Consider the following 21,372-nt stretch of genomic DNA (forward strand, 5'->3'; position numbering starts at 1 on the left):
TATGTTCTTGCTTTACTGAAAGTCTGCAAAAATCTGAAGATGTTTGTGGGCATTAGAATGTAGGAGAAGTGCTTAGCTTGAGTAATTTAGGACAAATCACCCATGGTAAGAGGTTAGTTTATCACATGCATCTATGCTCATCTAGAGTTGCCATTGCTTAAGTCAGCTGGCAGAGCACTTGTATAAATCAAGCCTGTTCCTTGAGACAAAACACTTTAGTATTTTGAGAGTCATGTAGCTTAAAGGAAATTGAGAATTTATCTTCTGCACAGGCACTAGCACATTTGCTACTGTGCCAGCTTGCTTTTCTACTAAAGACTTCTGCTTCACTTTATCATGCTTTCTATAACGTCATTCCTAGACTTGAGAAACCAGGCTGATTAAGGGAAATGCCTTGCATGGTTTGTATTTGCACGTTAATAGATTTGCTTATGTCACACCAAACATCATTATGCCCATCTTTCTTAGTTGCTTCTCTGCTGGTTCTGCAGGGTCATCCCCAACATCATCTCAGAATGCCACGCTGCCTTCATCGAGTGCCTGGCCGCTTAGTGCCTCCGGCTACAGTAGCTCTTTCAGCAGCATTGCATCCGCACCTAGCATTGCAGGTACGAAAAATGGCCTTTCTACTTTCACATCCTTCTGCATTCTGAGAAAAGGCCCTAGAAAGCACTTTCCCAGTTATTACAGTAGTGCTACTACAGACAGAAGCACGTTTTTCAGCCCTGTGCTGGGTAGGCAGCTCTGCTGGCAGCTCTTCAGTGCTAAGCGTTGGATGGTATGCCTGGAATTGTGCTAAGGAAAAATGTATTTATTCCACGTGGTGCCACATACTGTCACTCTGTATTGGCATCGAGATCTCTTGATGACCATTTCCATTGCAATTTTTATCAGCAATATTCTATTGTCTTAGGACCTCAGTAGAAACACCCCCACTCTTCCAGTAAGAGCTGATATGAAATTTTTGGCACAAAACACTGTTAAAAGTGAACCATCTTCAGCTCACGAAAATAGTAGTACCTCAAGGAGGTACTCTGCATGGCTCTGGAGGGGTCACCTTTGGGGCTCTTAAATGTCTTTTAATAGTAAATCCAAAGCCTGGTGCTCCTCTGTAATATGTCTGAGCCTGTAGATGGTCTATATAATATATGAATTACCCCTTTTTTTTTAAATGAGCTATAAATTCTGAAGTATCTCTCTTTGCAAATCATGGAAATTTTGCTTGTGAATTGGCTACCTAAATATCCAGATTAACGCATTATAGAAATGTGTTGAGGCTGTTGTATGGATTGTATTAGCATTTTCATATCTAATTGGTGAAAATCCTCCACTCCTTTGAATAAATGAAGCTGCAGCCTCCAGGTCCTACTGCAGAATGCAGAACAAAAAGGGTTTGTTTGAAATGTTTTGCTCCAATGAAAGGAAAAGAAAGGAATGGCTTGCTTTTCTTTTATCTTCCATGCGTTTCTGCTTTATTTGCTTTTTTTTTTTTTGCGGTGTTATCTAATCTTTGTGTTAACCCCATGAGAAGTAGTGACATAGCAACATCTTATCTGTGGTCATGTGCATGTGTCATGTCCTACATCACAGGCTGAACTGCTCCGAGTTCTAGAACTCGGAGAGAGACAATCTTGAAGTGTTTTGTTATTGTTTTGATGAAATTAGATTTCAAATACTGAAGTCCATTTTCTGGTCTTTTTACATACACTGTCTTTTACAAGAAAGGAAACTAGATTTTAACAAGGGAGCTGTATATATAGCGGGTGTTGTGAGATTCATTAAATATAAAGTTCTTTGAAAACATAAATGTGTTAGCAAACGTTCAAGTGTTAGGAGGTGCAAAGGCTATAGGATTTCCTCTCCTGAAAAGCTGGCAGAATATAGTCAATGCAGAAGCTTGATGATTACCTGTCCTACTTGTTTTAACAGTTGTTGCTAACTAAAACTACACAAATATATATTTTTCTGTTGCAGGAAAATTGTCAGACATCAAGTCTACGTGGTCCTCTGGCCCGATCTCTCACACACAAGCCTCTCTGTCCCACGAACTATGGAAGGTACCCAGAAACACTACTGCTCCGACGAGACCACCGCCAGGCTTAACCAACACCAAGCCATCATCCACATGGGGTGCCAGTCCCCTGGGCTGGACCAGCTCCTACTCCTCCGGTACTCCAGGCTTCTGTGGTTTATACCACCCCAGTCCCTTCTTTTTAGAATTGTTTGGTTTTATTCTTTGTTACAATAATGAGGTACCTCACAGCTGTGTATTGGGCTCCAGAAACTTGAGGTTTAATACAAACAGAGTGTGTCTGGTTTGGGGATGAAGCTCATGTGTGTTTATTTTAGGTAGGATATGTTGTAAACGAAGCTGTCGTCTTTTAGGTGGTTGTAGCGAGGAGGGGTTGGTCTCTCTTCCCAGGTAACAAGTGACAGGATGAGACGAAATGACCTCAGGTTGCACCAGGGGAGGCTGAGAGTGGATCTTGGGAACAATTTCTTCCCCAAAGGGCTGTGGGGCATTGGAACAGGCTGCCCAGGGCAATGGTGGAGTCACCATCCCTGGAGGGGTTGGACAGAAGGAGATGAGGTTCTCAGGGACATGTTAATGGTGAACTTGGCAGTGTTGGGTTAGTGGTTGGACTCAATGATCTTAAAGGTCTTTTCCAACTAAAACGATTCTGTGATTCTATTAGTAATTGTAGGAATTGGCAAAACACATAACTCCAACCAGGATTTTTTTTCCCATTTCCTTAATTTCTAAAAATACCTTTTAAATATGTTTCTTTTTTTTGTGGTATGATCTGTGGTTGCCTGCAAGGCTTCAAGATGAATGAATCAGCCCATGGAATTCAATATGAAACACATTTTTGGAGCATGAATGTAAAGAACCTGGTGGCATTGCAGGAGCCTCAGGGAATGTCTTAATTTTTTTCATGCAGGCTCTTTTAAAAGTTGTCGTTTTGCTTAAGTACAAATGTGAGAGAACACTTATCTGGTTATAGAAATATATCTATCATCTTTGTGAAGTATTGACAGCTTCAGAGTGTTATGCCTGTTTAATAAAGCTGGCTGTTTCATTAATCTGCTTTCACTAAGTTGAGAATTAAATGATCTTCCCTCTTCTTGCCATTTATTTTGGATTTGTTTTCTTCACTGAAAACCCCACCTGGTGGGCAGATACTGCTGGTGCCAGGATTCTCTCTGGAGCCTGCATGTGGTCATGCATGTCACAACAGAAGTACTGCGGTTTCTCAAATGCCACTTATAAATATCAAGCTTGTACAGTTTCTCATTGTAAAACATCAGGCTGGAGTTGGAAAAGCAGGTTTTGTTAGTTATGGCCTTGTCTCTTTAATCAGAACATTGTTAGTGCAGAAATACGTGTTTTGAATAAGTCACATACATTAATTTATCATTGGCAAGATAGCAGAATGCTGCAGTGCTGTAAAAATCCTTAATAGCAAGCAGCAGTCTGAGCTTGCACGTCTGAATTGCTTTTAAAATGTGTCTGCTGGATTAATTCTAACGTAACCTGGAAGTGCAGTTTGTTGCAGTGTCATACCTGCATCCCCTCGTTTCCTAATAGTTATTGTGGGAATGTGAAAAATGCCACAGATGTTTTAAATGTAACAAAAGCAGCTTTGCATTCAGCAACCTTTCATTCTGAAGAAGACAATGAATGAAGGTGTGGGGAAACTGCTGTAGGATTTGTTTTCAGTAGCAATAACGCTTGCTAGTATGTGGTGATTCCACCTAAGTTCTCTGCTTGTAATATGCTCTTGACGTCATGATAAAATGTTTTGTTGTGGAATTTGTGTTGTAGGTTCTGCATGGAGTACTGACAGCTCAGGGAGAACAAGCAGCTGGCTGGTTCTTCGAAACCTCACACCCCAGGTAAATCCAATTGTACATAACTAGTTCTGAAAACACATTGAAGAGTCAATAAGAAGAATGTTTATCAGCCTTGGTCATTTGGTTCATTTGGTGGGAAGAGAATTATTCTGCATTTGTTACATGTGTCTGTCTTCTACAGAGAATTTTTGAAGTTTTCAAAGTGCTGTCAAATATGAACTTTTAATACTGTAATTAGTCATTCAGTGCGCACCATTTGTATATGTGGAAGTTTGGAAGTGAATGAGGTTTTAAAGCAGATACAGAGATGTAAAATCTCCTTTTCCTATGTGTTTGGGGTTTTTTTTATTCTTCTCCTTAGTGTGTCATATCCTCTAGTCCTCTTTGTCATGCCACTCACAAGGAAGAACATAGGCCACAAAGCTTTGAATATAAACATCCAAATTAATTTGGGGGAAAATTTAGTTATATTTATGAGCTACGTGTTTTTCCTTTGATTTATTTCTGGACTTTTGATAAGTTTATAATTAAATTCTTCTTATGGAAGATGGACTTTTTTTTTTCTTTCACCTGTACTTGTCCTTCAGCTTTTAAAACTTGTTTAGTTAACAAACATTTAAAGTGAAATCACACAAATACAGATAACCTTTCCCCTCTTCTCTCTCACCAGATCGATGGTTCCACACTGCGGACGCTGTGTTTGCAACATGGCCCTCTGATAACATTCCACTTGAACCTGACGCAAGGGAATGCTGTGGTCCGATACAGTTCAAAGGAAGAAGCAGCCAAGGCCCAAAAGTCTCTGCATATGTATGTTTCTGCCCTCCCTTCCTAAGAAGAGCCTGGCTCCATCCTCCTGACACTCACCCTTTAGATATCTGTAAACATTAATGAGGTCACCCCTCAGTCTCCTCTTCTCCAAGCTCCAGAGCCCCAGCTCCCTCAGCCTTTCCTCACATGGGAGATGCTCCACTCCCTTCAGCATCTTTGTTGCCCTGCGCTGGACTCTCTCCAGCAGTTCCCTGTCCTTCTGGAACTGAGGGGCCAGAACTGGACACAATATTCCAGGTGTGGTCTCCCCAGGGCAGAGTAGAGGGGCAGGAGAACCTCTCTGACCTACTGACCACCCCCCTTCTAACCCACCCCAGGTACCATTGGCCTTCCTGGTCACAAGGGCCCAGTGCTGGCTCATGGTCATCCTGCTGTCCACCAGGACTCCCAGGTCCCTTTCCCCTACGCTGCTCTCTAATAGGTCATTTTCCAACTTAGACTGGAACCTGGGGTTGTTCCTACCCAGATTCAAGACTCTACACTTGCCCTTGTTCTATTTCATTCAATTTTTCCCTGCCCAACTCTCCAGCCTGTCCAGGTCTCTGGATGGCAGCACAGCCTCTGGCGTGTCAGCCTCTCCTCCCAGCTTGGTGTCCTCAGCAAACTTGCTGATAGTGCACTCTATTCCCTCCTCTAAATCATTGCTGAATGGGACTAACTGGCGTACTACACAAGAGCTGGAGAATTTTAGTGATAAAATTAGTGACATGAGGGAGGACTAAGAATAGAGGCTGATATTTCAGAAGAATACTTAGGTCTTTATAGTTGGAAAGCAATTTTCTTTATAGGTTATAGGATGAGTATAGTGAAAATACTGATCATAGCAGACAAGTCATTTGGGGCCAGCTGTACTACTGGCCTGATTACCTTCCTGTACTTAGAAGTTTAGGAGCAGTGGTTACTCCATATGTAAAGTTGCAGCTGTGTTCCCATTATGAACCTGATTAACAGAAACTGTAGTAATAATTATTATGTTAATGACCATATTGTTTCTTTAAGTGTTGAATATTCCTTAATTAAATACTACAAAATAGCATCCAGAACAATTGGAGATGAAAAATTGACCCTTCTTAGTTACATCACCTTAGGTGTGGAGATCAGATAAAAGAAATAATGCCAAAGGCAAAACTAATATGTGAGTTTAAACATAAGTGCTTATTTCAAATATGTACACGGCGGCATCCTTACATTATCAGTGGTCTGGAAGGCCTCTGTTTCAGTTGGTTTTTAATGGGTTGTAGCACAACTGTTGTTACACGCTGGCAAGGATAAGACAGCCCTTTCTGAATGAAAAGGCTTGAGCTATTAATATATGTTTGTTTGGTTTGCTGGCAGGGTGACAATGTAAAATACAACAGGATTTGTGGAAGCCAGTGTTAGAGTGCCAAGGGATATCGGCCACTATCTGTTTCACAGATAAATGTTTACATGGAGTTGATCACTGGAAAATACATCTCAGAGCCAACAGTCCCAGATCCCATCTGATCCAAGAACAGTTTGCTCACACTCTCCACCTCTGCTTGTGTGGGATTTTTTGCTCTGTTAATTAGGAGGAGCAGTGATTGGCATAACTCTTCATCTCATATTCAACTTGGGGGAACATGGATTTAGATTAACAGAATCATAGAATCATTTCAGTTGGAAGAGACCCTCAGGATCATTGAGTCCAACCATAACCTAACCCAACTCTAGCACTGGCCCATGTCCCTGAGAACCTCGTCTAGATGCCTTTTAAACCCCCCCAGGGATGGTGACTCCAGCACTGCCCTGGGCAGCCTGTTCCAATGCCCCACAGCCCTTTGGGGAAGAAATTGTTGCCCACATCCAACCTCAACCTCCCCTGGCACAACTTGAGGCCATTTCCTCTGGTCCTGGCGCTTGTTCCTGGGGAGCAGAGCCCGACCCCCCCCGGCTTCAAGCTCCTTTCAGGCAGTTCAGAGATCAGAAGGTCTCCCCTCAGCTTCTGTTCTCCAGGATGAACAGCCCAGGTCCCTCAGTTGCTCCCATCACACTGGTGCTCCAGCCCCTCCCCAGCTCTGTTCCCTCCTCTGCGCCCTCCCTAGTATTTCAATGTTCTTTTTAATGACGAAGGGCCCAAAACTTTACACAGTATTCAGAGTGTGGCCTCACCAGTGCCAAGCACGGTGGCACAATCACATTCACGTCAGATATTCCCAAAAAAACACCCTTTGTGCCCCATGTTTCATGCCGCTGCGCCTTTTGCTTTTCTCCACAGGTGTGTCCTGGGAAACACTACCATCCTGGCCGAGTTTGCTGGCGAAGAAGAAGTGAACCGTTTCCTAGCGCAGGGCCAGGCGCTGCCGCCCACCTCCAGCTGGCAATCCAACAGTGGCACCGGCCAGACCCGCCTGGGCTCTTCCAGCAGCTCCCACGCTTTGGTGCGCAGCGACGCCGGGCACTGGAACCCACCCTGCCTGGGGGGCAAGGGGAGCAGCGACCTGCTGTGGGGAGGGGTCCCCCAGTACTCCAGCAGCCTCTGGGGACCCCCCAGCACCGATGACGGCAGAGTTATCGGCAGCCCCACACCTCTGAATACTCTTCTTCCGGGTGATCTTCTCAGCGGGGAGTCCATCTAGGAAAAAAACACAAAAGAGAGAAACAAAATGGAAATAACAATCATCAGCACTAAAGGAAAATAAAAATTGTAACCCTTTCCAGTCCTGGGCTTGATGAAGAAATCCAGCTTTAACCCATCAGACTGGCAGCCCTTTTTTTTAGTACCTCTGTCCAGTATCAAAAATGAAACTGCAGAAGTCCTTGTGAACTGTTCATGAAACAGTATGGGCTACTCTTGGTCAGTGTCACATGCTAATGACAGGTTTTGTTGTTGTTTTTTTTTTCATGGCTTTTTGTTTTATGTTGTCTTTTTATGTTTGTATGGTGATTTTAAAAACCAAGTATAAAAGCTGCTTAGAATAGGTCTATCATGAAGGGCACTTTTCAGAATTTGGGCTGGAAAGGGTTATTTTATCAACTTGGGGGCGGGGGGCGGGGGGAAGGGGAAATGAAAGCCTATTAAAAATGAGCCTGTGACTATTATGCACATTACCAGAGGCGGACCCAATAATCAGAAAGGGTGAAGTGAGATATTTACCATTGGTACAGAAAAGTGACGAATCTGGATGGAAACTCTTGACTGTACAGGTTGAGCGGGGGAGGGAGGGCAGGGCGGGGTATCTCTGTGTCCACTACTCCCATGGATCTGCCTATGCACATTACCCTTGTTTCATTACTTTTTCATGTCATTTTTTTAAATCCCAAAAAAAAGAAAAAGTTCAAAAAAAAACTAAAAAAAAAAAAAAGGAAAAATGACAAAAAATATTAAAAAAAAAAAAAAACAACATATCAACATGCAAATACTTGAATCCAGCAGGCCAACGACAAAATGTGAACACTTTCTAAGTCTAATTATTACACTTCCAGGTCAGCATCAGTACACAAAAAACAGGCTCGAAGAAGTTTTTTTAAAGTTCGGACTATACGTTTTCGTTGGGAAAGGTGTGTGTGTGAGCGTGTGTGTGTGTGTGTGTGTGTGTGTGTGTGTGTGTGTGTGTGTGTGTGTGCGCCCACGTGTGGTTTAACTACAAGCGTGAAGTATTTTCCTTTTATTCAGTATATGCTTTTGATTTGCTCATTGGTCAAATGTTTAATTGTTATTAGCTTCTAACTTTGCACTGAGTGTCCGCAGCCCTTCTTGTAGCTAATCCTATGACGTTAAAAAGAAAACAAAAAGAAACTGATAGAAGGGGCCGGCGACAATTCACGTGTAAATGTTTACTCAAGGACTCTTATCGCATTTTAAAAATTACAGTGTGTATCTCTGGAGAATAATATGTATATCTACCTTTAGCGGCTTTTTATTGTGGACTAATGCAAGAAGATTATTACCGGAGTATTGCACCATTTTTCCATTCGGAGTATAAAGTTTAAAAACAAAAATAACTCTTGTTGAACTGTGGCCATAGATAATTGTAAAGAGCGGATAGTTCCCCTGCAAGCAGGAACAGAAACAAGCACTTGGACATAGGTTTTGACTGCTTTTGGAGGAGCCAGGAGTTTTGGCTCCCACCTGTTTACAGACCTTTTTTTTCTCCTTCAAACTTTAAAATAAAAAAGGAATTAAAAATTAAAAAAAAAAAAGACAAAAAAAAAGAGACTTCCATCGTAAAGAAAACTTATTTTCAGAATGAAGATATGCTACTTCAGAGCTCTGGGATTGAACAGTGTTGTTGTATTCTCCTTTTCTTTGGCCATTGCTGTGTACTCTTTTTGTTGTTGTTCTCCTCCTCTTCGTCGAAGTGGCGAACACTTTGTGATCACTATCTTGCACATGGTGGAAGATGTCTCAGGAAAGCCGGGTTTCCCGAGGAGCAACTCCACACCATTTCATGTATTTTTAAAAAACCCAACTCCTAGCACTGAAGATATTATTAAAAAAAACAAAATAAAATAAAAAAAAAAGACAGTAAGAAAGAAGAAAATACCTAATCTAATGTGTAGCAGTTACATATTTACCAAATAATGGACTCAAAAGAAATAGATGTTTGAAGAGTGCTTTATATATTAAAAAAATCGCTTTATGTTTAAAAAAAAAAAAGATCAATGTTTTTGATTGTTTTGAAAGGAAGAAAGACAATGGAATAACATACACTTCATGTATGTTTTAAAATTATATGAACGTTGTGCTCCCTGCCTGCTTGGATCAGGAAACTTGTGCATTACTTTGTTTTTTTCTTTATTTTTTTTCTTTTCTTTCCTTTTTTTTTTTTTTGGAAGATTAGCTTTTTAATGGTTTTATCAGATTTAAAGGGTCCTGCAAGATTGCAAATTAACAAAAGCTGGTTTTATAGAGGATCATGAACTATGCACAAACTGGGTTCAAGACTTGTTTTGTTTCTCAAGTTTCAGTAGTGTATTTAGCTGAGTAACCTTCTCAGAGTAATTGCATCTCATTGCCATTACACGCCTCCTACATATATATTTTATATATATATACACACACACACTTATATAAAATATGTGTGTATGTGCGTGTTTACATACAGTTTTCCATGCTGAAGTTTAGCATTGAGTTGTAGGAAAACTCCTGATATTTTAAAATTGGGAATGAAAATTTCTGTTGAAGGGGTTGGGGGGTGGCGGGTGGGTTTGTTTTGAGGCTTTTCTTTTGGTTTTGCCTTTTTGGATTCAAGATGTCTGTAACTCTGAGATTAAAACAAAAACAATTGTGGCTTTTAATGTTTATTCTCCTCATAGAATGTGATTGTTCAAGAACATGCACCGAAAGTTGCTTTCAAGAGTACGAAGATTCTTTGAAACTTAATAAATTGCAGTTTTTTCTTGGCTGTTCAAATAATGTGTATTTTTCTTTTTATGCAGGGGATACTAAAGTATATATATATTGTTAAATGTGTCGAGGTGTTTCATGGAAGAAGTTTAACCCTTTCAGTGTTAATAATCCAGTGTACAAGGTGGGTCGCTCCTTATCCCGCTTGATCGGTTTCTCATCAGTTTGTGCCACCAACATGTTGCATATCACAGCCAGGATATGATATCAAAACCAGTAATCCTTTATGTTTTGTTGTTAGAATTACGTTCTTCTCGTTTATTCATGTCTATAGTAGGTGAATTGTTAACATCTATCAATACCATGAGGCTGATGGCTCCTTGCCAGAGCCACCATTCAATCACCCTCTGGCCTTCTGCTTTCTGGACCTGGATGTCTCTGGCTCTAAAAAGCCAATTCCACTCTATTTTATGAGTCGGGCAAACAGCCCATCAATAAAATAGGTTAGAAACACCAAAATGTTTGGCCTTTCAGGTTTTGAAGTTCAGGTGTTCACGTTAGGAGGCGAATCACAGGTTTGGGGAGGGACCCAAACTTGCTCCATCTCCCTTTTTTGTGTGTGAAGGAGCTTGTGTTCTCTGCTAATTCATCTGAGAAGGCAAAAAGCCCCTAAGGTGAAGAACTGGAGTGATAACAAAGCTGTTCACAGCCTCACCTGCTGGGCCCAAACCCGCCTGCCCTCACTGGGATTACTGGTTGCTGCGCCACAAACTGGGAGCTCAATAACGCCCATGGGGCGGGGGGACCTCAAGACTCTTGAGAGTTTGCTGGCTGATACAATACCGTTAAAAATCATCCAATCTAGACTTGGGGTGACTTCTGTTACCTAAATTGCTACGATACCCAGTCAGAAGCCTGTTCTAAATTCTCAGTATCGCCCCGAAGTTGCTCAGCCGTTGCCACGCTGGTTTTTCACTGTGAGCTGCTTCCCGGGTTGTGGTTGCTGAGATGTCGAAGTCCATTACAGCGCCGGATGCTTTAGCTAACGAGAGCTTTCGTCTTTCCTGAGGTTGGCTGAGGTGGCTTTTAGTAAATCAGATGCACTCCTAAAATTTAGTATCCACCTTGGTGTATTAAAAGAATTCCAGCTTTTGGCCAAAATCAGCCTTTTGGTGTTTGCATAGCTCTTCTCATTTTCAGTGTCATACTCTTTTCTACTTTAACGCTGTCCGATACTTCTGAAATTGTAAAGAGAGCTCCTGATGATGAGGATTCACCTTATGGCTCCAGAATCTTTACAAGACAACATTTTTAGCAAGGTGTGTTCTGTATATGCCATTTCCCGTATCCTCCATCACGCTTTCACTGCATGGCTCCCCTGTCTTCAGGCCAAGAGAGTTTCTCTTTCCTTAGTGGTCTGAAACTGTCAAACTTCTTCTCAGTCACTTGTCCAGTCTGTGGGTGGCACTGGCGGAGCAGATAGTTCTGTTCTGCTCCAATAATATATTATTGTTCTTGCTAATTCAATATATGATTGTGTGTGTGAAGGAGCATTTTAACTCAAAAAATATATATGGATATCTGTATATGTCAAGAATTATTGGAGTTAAAGAGTCTGGAAAATGGAATTGAAAAACCCTTAAGGGTTTGGGTTCAGCTATAGTGTGGAGGATGCCTGTGATTTCGGACCAGCGACTGCCGCAGGGTCAGATCCTGACGCGGTGTATGAACTGCTGCTCAGTGTCTGCCGGAGTTCTCTGTTGTACAGGTGCCAGGTGCACTAATCGTATCGCGGTGTTGATGCTGAATGCGCCATCTCTGCTCAAGTCCTGCGTTAGCCAGTTTCAGGAAGGGGAGGTCAGAGAAATCTGATATCGAGCTCAAGAAGAACTGTGTCTGTAAACCATGTGGATGTCCGGCGTACCCCCGAACCCCAGGGTGAGCAGCAGCCCCGGAATTGTCTGGAAACATCTGTGATTCACGGTGTTCTCTTAGCGGGAAGCTGAAGGAGACCACGGACCGCACAGGACCATTTCCACTCCCTGCAGGTCTCTCGGACTGTTCCACCCAGGTCCTCGCGTCGCTTCGACAGCGGCAACGCACTCGTGAAACCTTAACACCCGCCGCAGCAGCCCCAGCACTGCCCTCGTGTCCCCTCCTGCCCACGGGGTCCCTTCGCCTGACACCCGTCTGCAATTCGGGAGGCACCCCCCGTACCCATCCCCGCTGTAGCTTTCCTGAGGGAGGACGGACTCGCGTGCCCATGTTCTAGTGGGCTCAGGCGTCCTCAGTGGATGCCCCATCTCTCAGGTTAACGTTTGCCAGGCTCCATCCTCCACCAGCCCCTGCAAAGACGGTCGGGCTGACCGGTCGAAAACCCCTCGCGCTCCCACCGTTTGCTTCTCTCTAATGAAAAGTGTTTCATTAGAAAAACGAATATGACACTTTGTGTGTGCCACCGGTGTTTGTTTTGGCTTTTACTGTCGGATGCATTGGAAACGAGTTGCTTGTACATTTTCTCTGATGAAAACGTGGTCCCAGTGCAGTCATGATTTCAGGGTTATTAAAATGTTATCAAACACAATAAGCAGGAAGATTGCTTTGCTTTCAATAAAATACAATTATTAGTAAAGGTGGCTTGACCTGAATGAGCTGTGACGCTGCTCGGTGCGGAATCCCCCCACCTGCTACCTGCCTGCAGTCCGCCCTGAGTCCTCAGGGGTTTGCGGACTTGTTCAGGCTCCTAAACAGAGGCTTTTGATTTTGAAAACCCTTTGTACCACTAAGCAAAGCTCTGCATGCTTGTACCATCAGTTGAGCTGTCAATTAAAAGGCAAAGTACTGCAAATCCTCTTGGCGAATGCTCCAAGTCCTGCAGCCTGCAGATCCCTGAGCCCTCGCAATCTGTTCTGTCTCTGGAAGAAATCTGGAGGGGCGGGTGGTTATGTGGGTGCAGGCGAGCTCTGGGTGCCCCATGGGCTTCATAGGAAGAGTAATACTTACGCTGACTTACGTGCACTTGCCAAGCATTACACGGTACCGTTTTTCTCATATACACACTTCCATTTAATGAAATTTCTTCCCAGAAAAAGCTGCACACTCTACCGAAAACCCGGGCAAGTCCTGTTTGCAGAATCATTTGCACAAGCAATGCTCAGTCACTTGGATAGCGCTCAAAACAAGTATTCGCTGGTCGTGTCCATGTTCCCGTGCTTTTGTTGTGCATCAGGTCAAAACAAAGCGCGTTATTCGGGCAGCCCTGAGGAGCAGAAGCAATGCTCACCCCGTCTGTCCCTCCCGTCCCGTAAAACAGGTGGGTCCCCCCCCTCTTAAACCGCTTTTTCAAACGTTCCAGCCCTCCTTGCGGCAGGAAATGGGAGGACGCGCTCTCCTTTCACAAAATGTCCTCGGCTGTAATTCGCAGTTTTCCCCACGAGGTGGTGGCAGGGAATTGCTCTCAGCACCGGCCGGGGGAGCAGCCCCGGCCCGACCCCCCGGCCCGGGAAAGGGAGCGCGGTCCGAGCCCTGGGGCTGCATCAGCAACGTGTGGCCAGCGGGACCAGGAGGGACCGAGCCCTGTGCTGGTCACTGGGGAGGCCAAACCTCACCCTTGAGGTGCTGGAGCGAGTTGAGAGAAGGGAATGGAGCTGGTGAGGGACTGGAGCGCAAGTGTGATGGGAGCGGCTGAGGGACCTGGGGGATTCAGCTGGAGAACAGGAGCTGAGGGGAGACCTTCTGATCTCTGAACTGCCTGAAAGGAGCTTGGAGCCAGGGGGGGTCGGGCTCTGCTCCCCAGGAACAAGCGCCAGGACCAGAGGAAATGGCCTCAAGTTGCACCAGGGGAAGTTGAGGTTGGATCTGGGGAACAATTTCTTCCCCAAAGGGCTGTGGGGCATTGGAACAGGCTGCCCAGGGCAGTGCTGGAGTCACCATCCCTGGAGGGCTGGACAGACGGAGATGAGGTTCTCAGGGACATGGGGCAGTGCCAGGGGTGGGTTAACGGTTGGACTTGATCTTGAGAGTGTTTTCCAACCAAAATGATTCTGTGATTGTATGATACCTGCACCCAGCACTGCCTGCACCCACCAGGCTCCTTGGAAAGGGCTTTGACACTCTCCTACCACCTGTTTGCAGCCCTGACGTGGTGTGTGCCATGGGTACAACGAGTGGAGGGTCTCCTCCCAAAAGCGACTTGAATTGAGCCATTTATTTTATTAAAATTCCTTGCTTGGAAGCAACTTCAGGTTGAATTTTGAAGGAGGCTTTCTGCATTGCTGGAAGGCTGTTACACCACAGAGCGCAAACTGAGCAAGCGGTGTTTGCGAGGGGCTGCTCTGCAGAACTGCTGTGCGGTGGGATCCCAGCCACGCTGCAGGATGGGACCCGCCAGGAGAACCCCAATGGGGCTCAGGTGACACGGGGGCGGCAGGTTTGCTTTTTCCAGAGCGCTGAGCACGTCAACTTGTTTTCCCCGGTGCTGAGCCTCGCTTAGTGAAAGGCCCTAAAGACAAATACAGCTAATTATATCCCCAATGAGAAGTGCCGCTTTTAGTTTTAAAATGATTTGCTTTCTCGTTTGGTGTCCTTGGTTTAAGTGTTTGTGCCGCGGCTTTCCATCAATCAGGACCTGAGCAAACTGCAGCAGCCAGCACCAATTAGTCACAGCGGGGGCTCGCAGCTGATGTCCCCCCCGGCTGTCACTGGGGTGCAGCTCTCGCAGGCGGCGTCTTGGTTCTCCCTGACTGTTTGTGTACACAAATGAAGCGGGAGCACCTTGCGGCGGTTTGATGGGGTGAGCTACGTGATGGGGAACAGGACAGGAGGGATCACTCAGAGCTCTTCTCTGCGGGGCGGTGTGGTCAAGCACAGAACAAGGTGGTGTCTGCTCGGGAGGCAAGTGTGGAGTTAATGGTCTGAATGGGGAGAAGGGGAGGCAGAGGGAAGGAGGAAGGAAGGAAGGAAGGAAGGAAGGAAGGAAGGAAGGAAGGAAGGAAGGAAGGAAGGAAGGAAGGAAGGAAGGAAGGAAGGAAGGAAGGAAGGAAGGAAGGAAGGAAGGAAGGAAGGAAGGAAGGAAGGAAGGAAGGAAGGAAGGAAGGAAGGAAGGAAGGAAGGAAGGAGTTGCGATGGGAAGATGTTGAGGATCTTTCTGATATTTTGGGGATGGAAAGAGCAGCCCTTGGTTCTGCACGTGGATGGGTCAAGTTCACTGCAATGTGGGGCTTTTTGGTAGGAAAGCAGCAGCAGAGACGTCAGCACCAGCCGGGGCAGCACTGAGATGCAGTGGGTGTCCCGGCACAGACCTCGCTGCTTCCGAGGGGTTGTGATTTACACAACGACTTGGTCACCCCATGCTGGCAGGGAGCCCCATGACCTTGTCCCGCTGGCTCACTGGGGCATTACAGCAGCCTTGGGCACACAGCCAAGGGAGATGATGGTGCTGGTTGCCCCAGGACCATGGTCACGGGCACCTTCCCCTCCACATGCTGCATCTCCCGTGCGCTTTGCGCAGCTGCTCTGTAGGTGGGAGCCCCCTCATCTGCTGTTCCACTAACCCAGAGAAGTGTCCCAGGCTGCCAGTGCCTGGGGTTACAGGTAAACCCTCTGTCCCCAGAGCTCTGCTGGGGACAACTGAGCGCTTCGGGGCAGAGCTGAGCCAGGGGGACCGGGATGGGTGTTTGCATGGATCCTGCTCTCCCCTGGCTCTCCCAGAGGCTCTGGCCTGAAGCGTCTGCCCCAGCTGCCCTCTCCTCCTGGGGGGATGCAGAAGGAAAGTGAAGTTTGCTCCTCTCGTTAGGTGTGTCCCTGTGGGATGTTTGCAGGGACAGCTCTGGCCAAGCCCTTGTACACAGCTCCGTGTATCACGCGCTCCGGCTGCACTCCCCGGCTGTTCCCCGGGCTCGGCTGCAGATATTCTGTGTTCAGGAGCTGTGAGCTGTGTCTGGGTAAGAAAAGCAGTTTCACTTGTTGCTGCTTGTTGAAAGGAAATGAGCTGCAGGTGTTTATAGTTCTTCACCACATCACACGGTAAAGAGACCCAGCTCCAGCCCTCAGCTGGGCTTTACCAACTGTGCACAACCCAGCTACCCCAGGAATGCCCTGAGCTGCATTTTTCTGCTAAAACAGAAGCCAAACAGAAGTTATACACCCATATCTCAGGCCACACTGTAGGGCTGGGCTTCTGAAAGCCGGGGCTGCCAAATTGCCCAGGTCCTTTGGGTCTGAACCAGGGTGGGTAGTTCTTTAATCCACCAAGCTTTAGTATCTTTATTTATTGTGCTTGTGTGGCTGCCGAGCAGGTTAAATGCTTGTTACAGCAAGGGTGGGCTGTGCGAGGGCAGAGTAAATCAGTGCAGTGCATGCTAAAGCACGGTAAATGCTGCCCTTCTGTGCTCTTCTCCCACTCCTTTTTTATCTCCTTTTAATGTGTTTATGGTTTTTATTTCAGTGGATCAGCTGTCTTTTAATGGCTGCTGTTCTTTTCTGTACTTGGACGTTTATTTTTAGTTACTGATGCGTGGTAAAAACTTCAGCGGTTAAATTGTCAGGGAAATCGTAACAACACCAGATGTCCTGACACAGACAGGGGATGCTGGAGAGCTGGGGAGGCTTCGCCTGTACTGGGATACTCTGGATAAGGATGGAGCATAGAGGAGATAAAGCAAAGGCAGTGATAAGGGGTCTAGGCATAAAACACTGATTATCAGGCACTGCAACAATTGAAGTACAGGAGAAAGAAACCCAGACGTTTCCCAGCTCCACTTTGCAACAACAGGTTTATTGGGTATGCTTAAAAAACCCACAAAAATAGAAAAGAGAAAACTGAAGAGATGCACAGACTGCCCTATCGCATGCTCTACGTGCATACCCAAGGTACAAAATCAAAACTACTTTGGACACTGGGTCTGTTGTAGCCACACCAGGAGGTTGTACGTGCAAGTGCTCGGGGCGAGGTGACACAGGACCCAAAGGAGACCCGGGAGAGGGGCACCGGTGGGTGGATGCAGCTGCACGGGTGCCTGCAATTACCTTCTGATGGGGGTAGCAAAGACCTGTTGTTTGTCCGCCTTTCCGAGCACAGGAGGAGCTGCCTGCCTGCTGCCAGCCTGCAAGCTTGCACGGCGCACACACACGGTGCTGGCTGACCGACCGCGGTGTCCCCGGCACTCCTCCCACCTTTTTGGGATCTCACCCTCTCCCCGCTCCCTTTTGGTGACCGGCATCCCTTCCAGGTCCCTCCTCCTTGCTATTTCCAATTCTCCCCGGTCCCGGTGGGCTGGGTGAGGAAGAGGAGGGAAAGGGTGGGAGGCAGCAGGGTTGGTTTTGGCCGAGGCGGCGCCTCTCCCCACCCAGCCCACCTGAATTTCCAGCCGGTGCCGGTGCTGCCGGCGCCTTCCCCTCAGCCCCGGGCGGCCGGCTCAGCACACCGAGCAGCTGTTGGTCTTGTTCATGGGCGGCCTCAGCCCCTGCTCCTTGGGCAGTGTCTCCCTCCTCTTGCAGAGCGCGGGGCTGAGCCGGCTGGGCAGGTTGGCTTGCTGCAGCAGCTCCCTGAAGACCTCCAGGACGTTCTCGTTGTCCTTGGCCGACGTCTCCACGAAGCGGCTGTTCCAGTCCAGCTCCACCAGCGACAGGGCGTCCTCCGCCAGCACCTGCCGCTCGCTGCCGCTCTCCGCCTTGTTGCCGACCACCACGATGGGAGGGAACTTGTCTTCCTTCACCTCCAGGATCTCCTCCCGCAGGCTCTTGACGCTCTCGAAGGACTCGGCATCATCTACGGCGTAGACCAAGGCAAAAGCATCGCTGTTCTGGATCGAGAGCTTCCTCATGGCCGGGAAGGAGTAGCTGCCGCTGGTGTCCAGGATTTCCACCTTGACCGTGGCCCCGCTCACCTCGTACTCCTTGCTGTGCAGCTCCTCCACCGTGCGCCGGTGCTTGGGCTCGAAGGTGTCCATCAGGAACCGGCGGATGAGCGACGTCTTGCCCACGCCGGCAGCACCCAAGAAGACCAACCGTACGTGGTTCTTCTCCTTCACCACCAAGGACATGGCTGGGCGCAGAGGGGACGGGATTCTCCGCAGTGTCCCTGGGTGGCCACAGCCCCGGTGTCCGTCTGTTTGTCTGTTTGTGTCTGTCCTCCTCTGCGCCGGCTCGATGCAGCCGGGGAAGTTTGGTGCCACCTCCCTGCGAACTTCAGCCGGCTGTTCTGCCGCGGACGCTACATTCCCCAAGTCCAGCTCATCTTTTATCCTGGTTCCCCTGCCATGTGGCACCAGGCTGTCCAATCTCTGCGGGTTGGAGGGTGCTGGAGGAGGGAGGGCAGGGAGGGAGGAGAGCGGGGTGCTCCGGGCCAATCCGCGGAGCTCGGTGCTGGAAAGCGGCCGGAGAGCACCGCGCTACAGCGCACATCGCGCTCGCATCGCCCAGCGCTGCCGGGGAGCCGGCAGCATCCCAGCCCTCGCGCTGCGCCAGCCGTCCTGCCCTTTCATCCCCCCCGGGAGATTAATGTGTGTTTCTTGGCATGGGCTCGGTGGGGGGTCCCCCGCCCATTGGGTGGCTCATGGAAGGGGTTGGTGTCACCCACATCATTTTCTTGCGCTTGTCTGGGGCTGGGAACGTGTTTGCAGATGGGGTTGCTGCAGATGTGCCCAACTCTTCTGTAAACCTATGAAATATTTGACCTGAGGGGGAAGATAAGAGCTCTCTGAAACGCATATGTCATAATCTCCACGTTCAGCTGTCCGTTATTCTTTGATTTTGTAGAATATTTAACCAGAGGGGAAAATGAGCTCTCCCTGAAAGCGATCGCGATCTCCATGGGCGGATGCCAACAGGCAGGACCGCTGGCACTGACCCGGCTTCGGCGGGACTGGGGCCCCGATGGGCTGGTTGGTTTATGGGGTGCGAGGCGGGATGCGTGTCGGTCCCAGCTCCGTGGGGACGGGCAGCGCGTTTGCCGGTAGAGCTGCAGGTCACCCCGTCTGGGTGTGTGTGCTCAGCCATTACCTTCCCCGTTTCATGCTACAGTTGTTTCAGAAGCTGATTTATGCAAAATTCAAATAGAAAGGGAACTTGCTTGAAAGTAAAATAAGTCTTTATGCTCAATTTGGTTATGTATTTTTTTCTGGCTTTGGACTGGTTTTTGTAGTTTTAATGCAGTTGGTTTCCTTTCTGTAGTTTCTGTGTTTAGTTCTGGCTGGATTTGTGGATTTCAAAAGCCCTTTTCACAAGAATTATTCCTGCCTTGTAATTCCCCAGTTAACGTTTCAGCCATATTAAGAGCCTTCCCTGTCTGATCCTATCATGAGAAGAGCCAAGAGGTTGCATCGGAACGAGCAGCGTCCTCTCCTTGGCTCAACCTGCCCGGGGAGCAGGACAAGGTTGGGTCCCAAACAGGACTGGCACTGGTGTCCAAAAACTACCCAGTGCAGCAGTTTTGCACCATCCCATGAGTCACCTTCCCTGGCGCAAGTGGAGCCCTTGCTGTGCCGTGAGGAGAGCCCAAAGGAGCCAAGGCCTGAGCCGTGATGCTCAGAAGGAGCTGGTGGTGCAGAAGATGTGATGGCACAGCCATAGGACCTTGACAGGCCAAACCCAGGAGAAGGGGTGGGTGAGCAGCTTGGGAAGATGTGGAAGGCCGAAAAGCTTTGTGTTTTTTTCTAATTAGAAAGGAATTCTTTAATGCTTCATTTTGCTTAGATAGATAGCCATAGTGACAGGGGTTTTCAAGAGAGGAGATGAACCTGTTTCCCGTGGTTGATCCCAGCCGACTTGGGCAAAGCTCTGCAGGGCTCAGCCAGCTCTCGGGAGGTGCCTGGAGCTGTGCGATCCCCTTGCCACTGCTTGATTTCCCAAAATTTTGTTTCAAAGGACCTCAAAACATGGGTCTGTTCAACGTCACAATATTCAACCAGTCTATCTCTCTCTTATAGGTGCAGAAGTGGTGCCCAAGGTGAAGGAGGAAACCGTGGCAGGAGGGAATGGGAACCCCAGTCCTCAAATGCTCCATCCTGGGACTAAACCATCCCCATTATTGCTGGCATCCTGTGGGGAAGTTGCTGTGAGCTAAAGGACTCACTGAGAAACCTTGAGGAGCATCACCAGCTATAGAAAGTGTCCCAAATTGTCGCAAAGAAAGTGACCCTGGTGCTGTGGGACCCACATCATACAAGTGTCTGCAACTGCAAGTCTGAGTCATTTTTGCAAAGCATGGACATGTCCTGTGTGGTCTGGCCAGGGTGGACTGCCAGCCCTGGTCTTGTTAGACAAAGAAACGTGCTGTAGGCAAGAACCTGCCCTGCCTTGGTGCTGCGGTCGCACAGAGCCTGCCTGTACATCCCCAATGATTTTTCACATCAGTTGTCTCCCCTTTGCTTTTTTACATCTGTGCTGCTATGGTTACCAAGAGCCTGAAAGGTTTTAAATCTCCCTCAGAGCAATGGAGGATTTCAGGGGTAATCTTGTTAAGAGATGAGCAATGAATATTTCCAAAGGCCTTTTGCATGAATATCTTGTTCCATATTAGCTTATGTCCACTGACAGCGGGGAAAGCAAAGCGTGGGGGGACTGTGTGCAAATATAGTGACTTGTTTTCCATTGCAGCCTTTTGTGTCCAGGATGTTGTACGTTAATACTGTACTTTGCAGGGATGGTTTGGCCAGCCAGCTTGGGTCAGGTATTATAAAAAAAGTAATAATTGAAGCCTGTGTTTCCCCTACGGAGAGATTCACAGGACCTTTGTGGGCACTCAGAGATGGGGACACTCGCAGAATCACAGAACGGTTTGGGTTGGCAGGGATGTGTTCTGCGGGAGCTCAGTGGTCACAGTTCAGAGGCAGCCAGCAGCAATGTTCTCCAGCTTGGCACTGGAGCAGCTGGTACTGGGCGTCGCTCCAGTCCCGGACACGGTGCCCCAGTAACCTGCGCTGCCCAGTGAGCAGATCACAGAGGGTGAAGCGCTTTCCCAGCTGACAGGAGCCGTGTGCCTTGCCCATTGCTCGCGGCCAGTGAAGCATTGATATAAATGTGGTGGCAAATAGTCTGCAGCACCGTGACGTGTTTCCATGAGTCTGAGCCAGCTTCTGGAACCTGATGGAGCTGGTACATCGCTCCCTCCTGCGATGGGGTGCCCAGTGCCCCAGCACCCTGTCCCTTTGCCCCCCATCCCAGGACACAGAGGCTGTGCCACAGGATGCTCCCACGCCATCCCTTGTGCCTCCTGTTCCTGCCCATGGTTAAATTCACAGTGTACGTGAGAGCGGCTGCATTTTCAGCAGGGCTTCCTGGCGTTCAGCTGGGGAGGTGAGCAGGAAGCCGTCAGTAATGAGAAACCCCCACAAGACTGTCTCTGCTGAGCAGCGTGTCCCCAGCTGCATCATCAGCGT

The 21,372-nt window shown here is 47.7% G+C and overlaps 1 protein-coding gene and 1 pseudogene across 14 annotated transcripts in view; one reads left to right on the forward strand and one right to left on the reverse strand.

Annotated features, from left to right (window-relative positions):
• Positions 1 to 10,063, forward strand: part of TNRC6C (trinucleotide repeat containing adaptor 6C) — a 281,325-nt gene extending 271,262 nt beyond the window's left edge. For 10 of the 14 annotated variants that reach the window (XM_071816683.1, XM_071816687.1, XM_071816678.1 and 7 more), the window contains 5 exons: positions 492 to 608; positions 1,975 to 2,169; positions 3,827 to 3,897; positions 4,526 to 4,665; positions 6,923 to 10,063. In XM_071816683.1, the coding sequence (XP_071672784.1) occupies positions 492 to 608; positions 1,975 to 2,169; positions 3,827 to 3,897; positions 4,526 to 4,665; positions 6,923 to 7,283 (884 nt within the window). In that variant the 3' untranslated portion in view covers positions 7,284 to 10,063. The remainder of the gene's footprint in view (positions 1 to 491; positions 609 to 1,974; positions 2,170 to 3,826; positions 3,898 to 4,525; positions 4,666 to 6,922) is intronic. The other 4 variants (XM_071816681.1, XM_071816684.1, XM_071816686.1 and 1 more) reach the window with 1 other exon arrangement.
• Positions 10,064 to 16,748: 6,685 nt separating this feature from the next.
• Positions 16,749 to 18,606, reverse strand: LOC136109779 (GTP-binding protein Rhes pseudogene; annotated as a pseudogene).
• Positions 18,607 to 21,372: the final 2,766 nt, after the last annotated feature.

Source organism: Patagioenas fasciata, chromosome 18, assembly GCF_037038585.1.
Source record: "Patagioenas fasciata isolate bPatFas1 chromosome 18, bPatFas1.hap1, whole genome shotgun sequence".
Lineage (NCBI taxonomy): Eukaryota > Metazoa > Chordata > Aves > Columbiformes > Columbidae > Patagioenas > Patagioenas fasciata.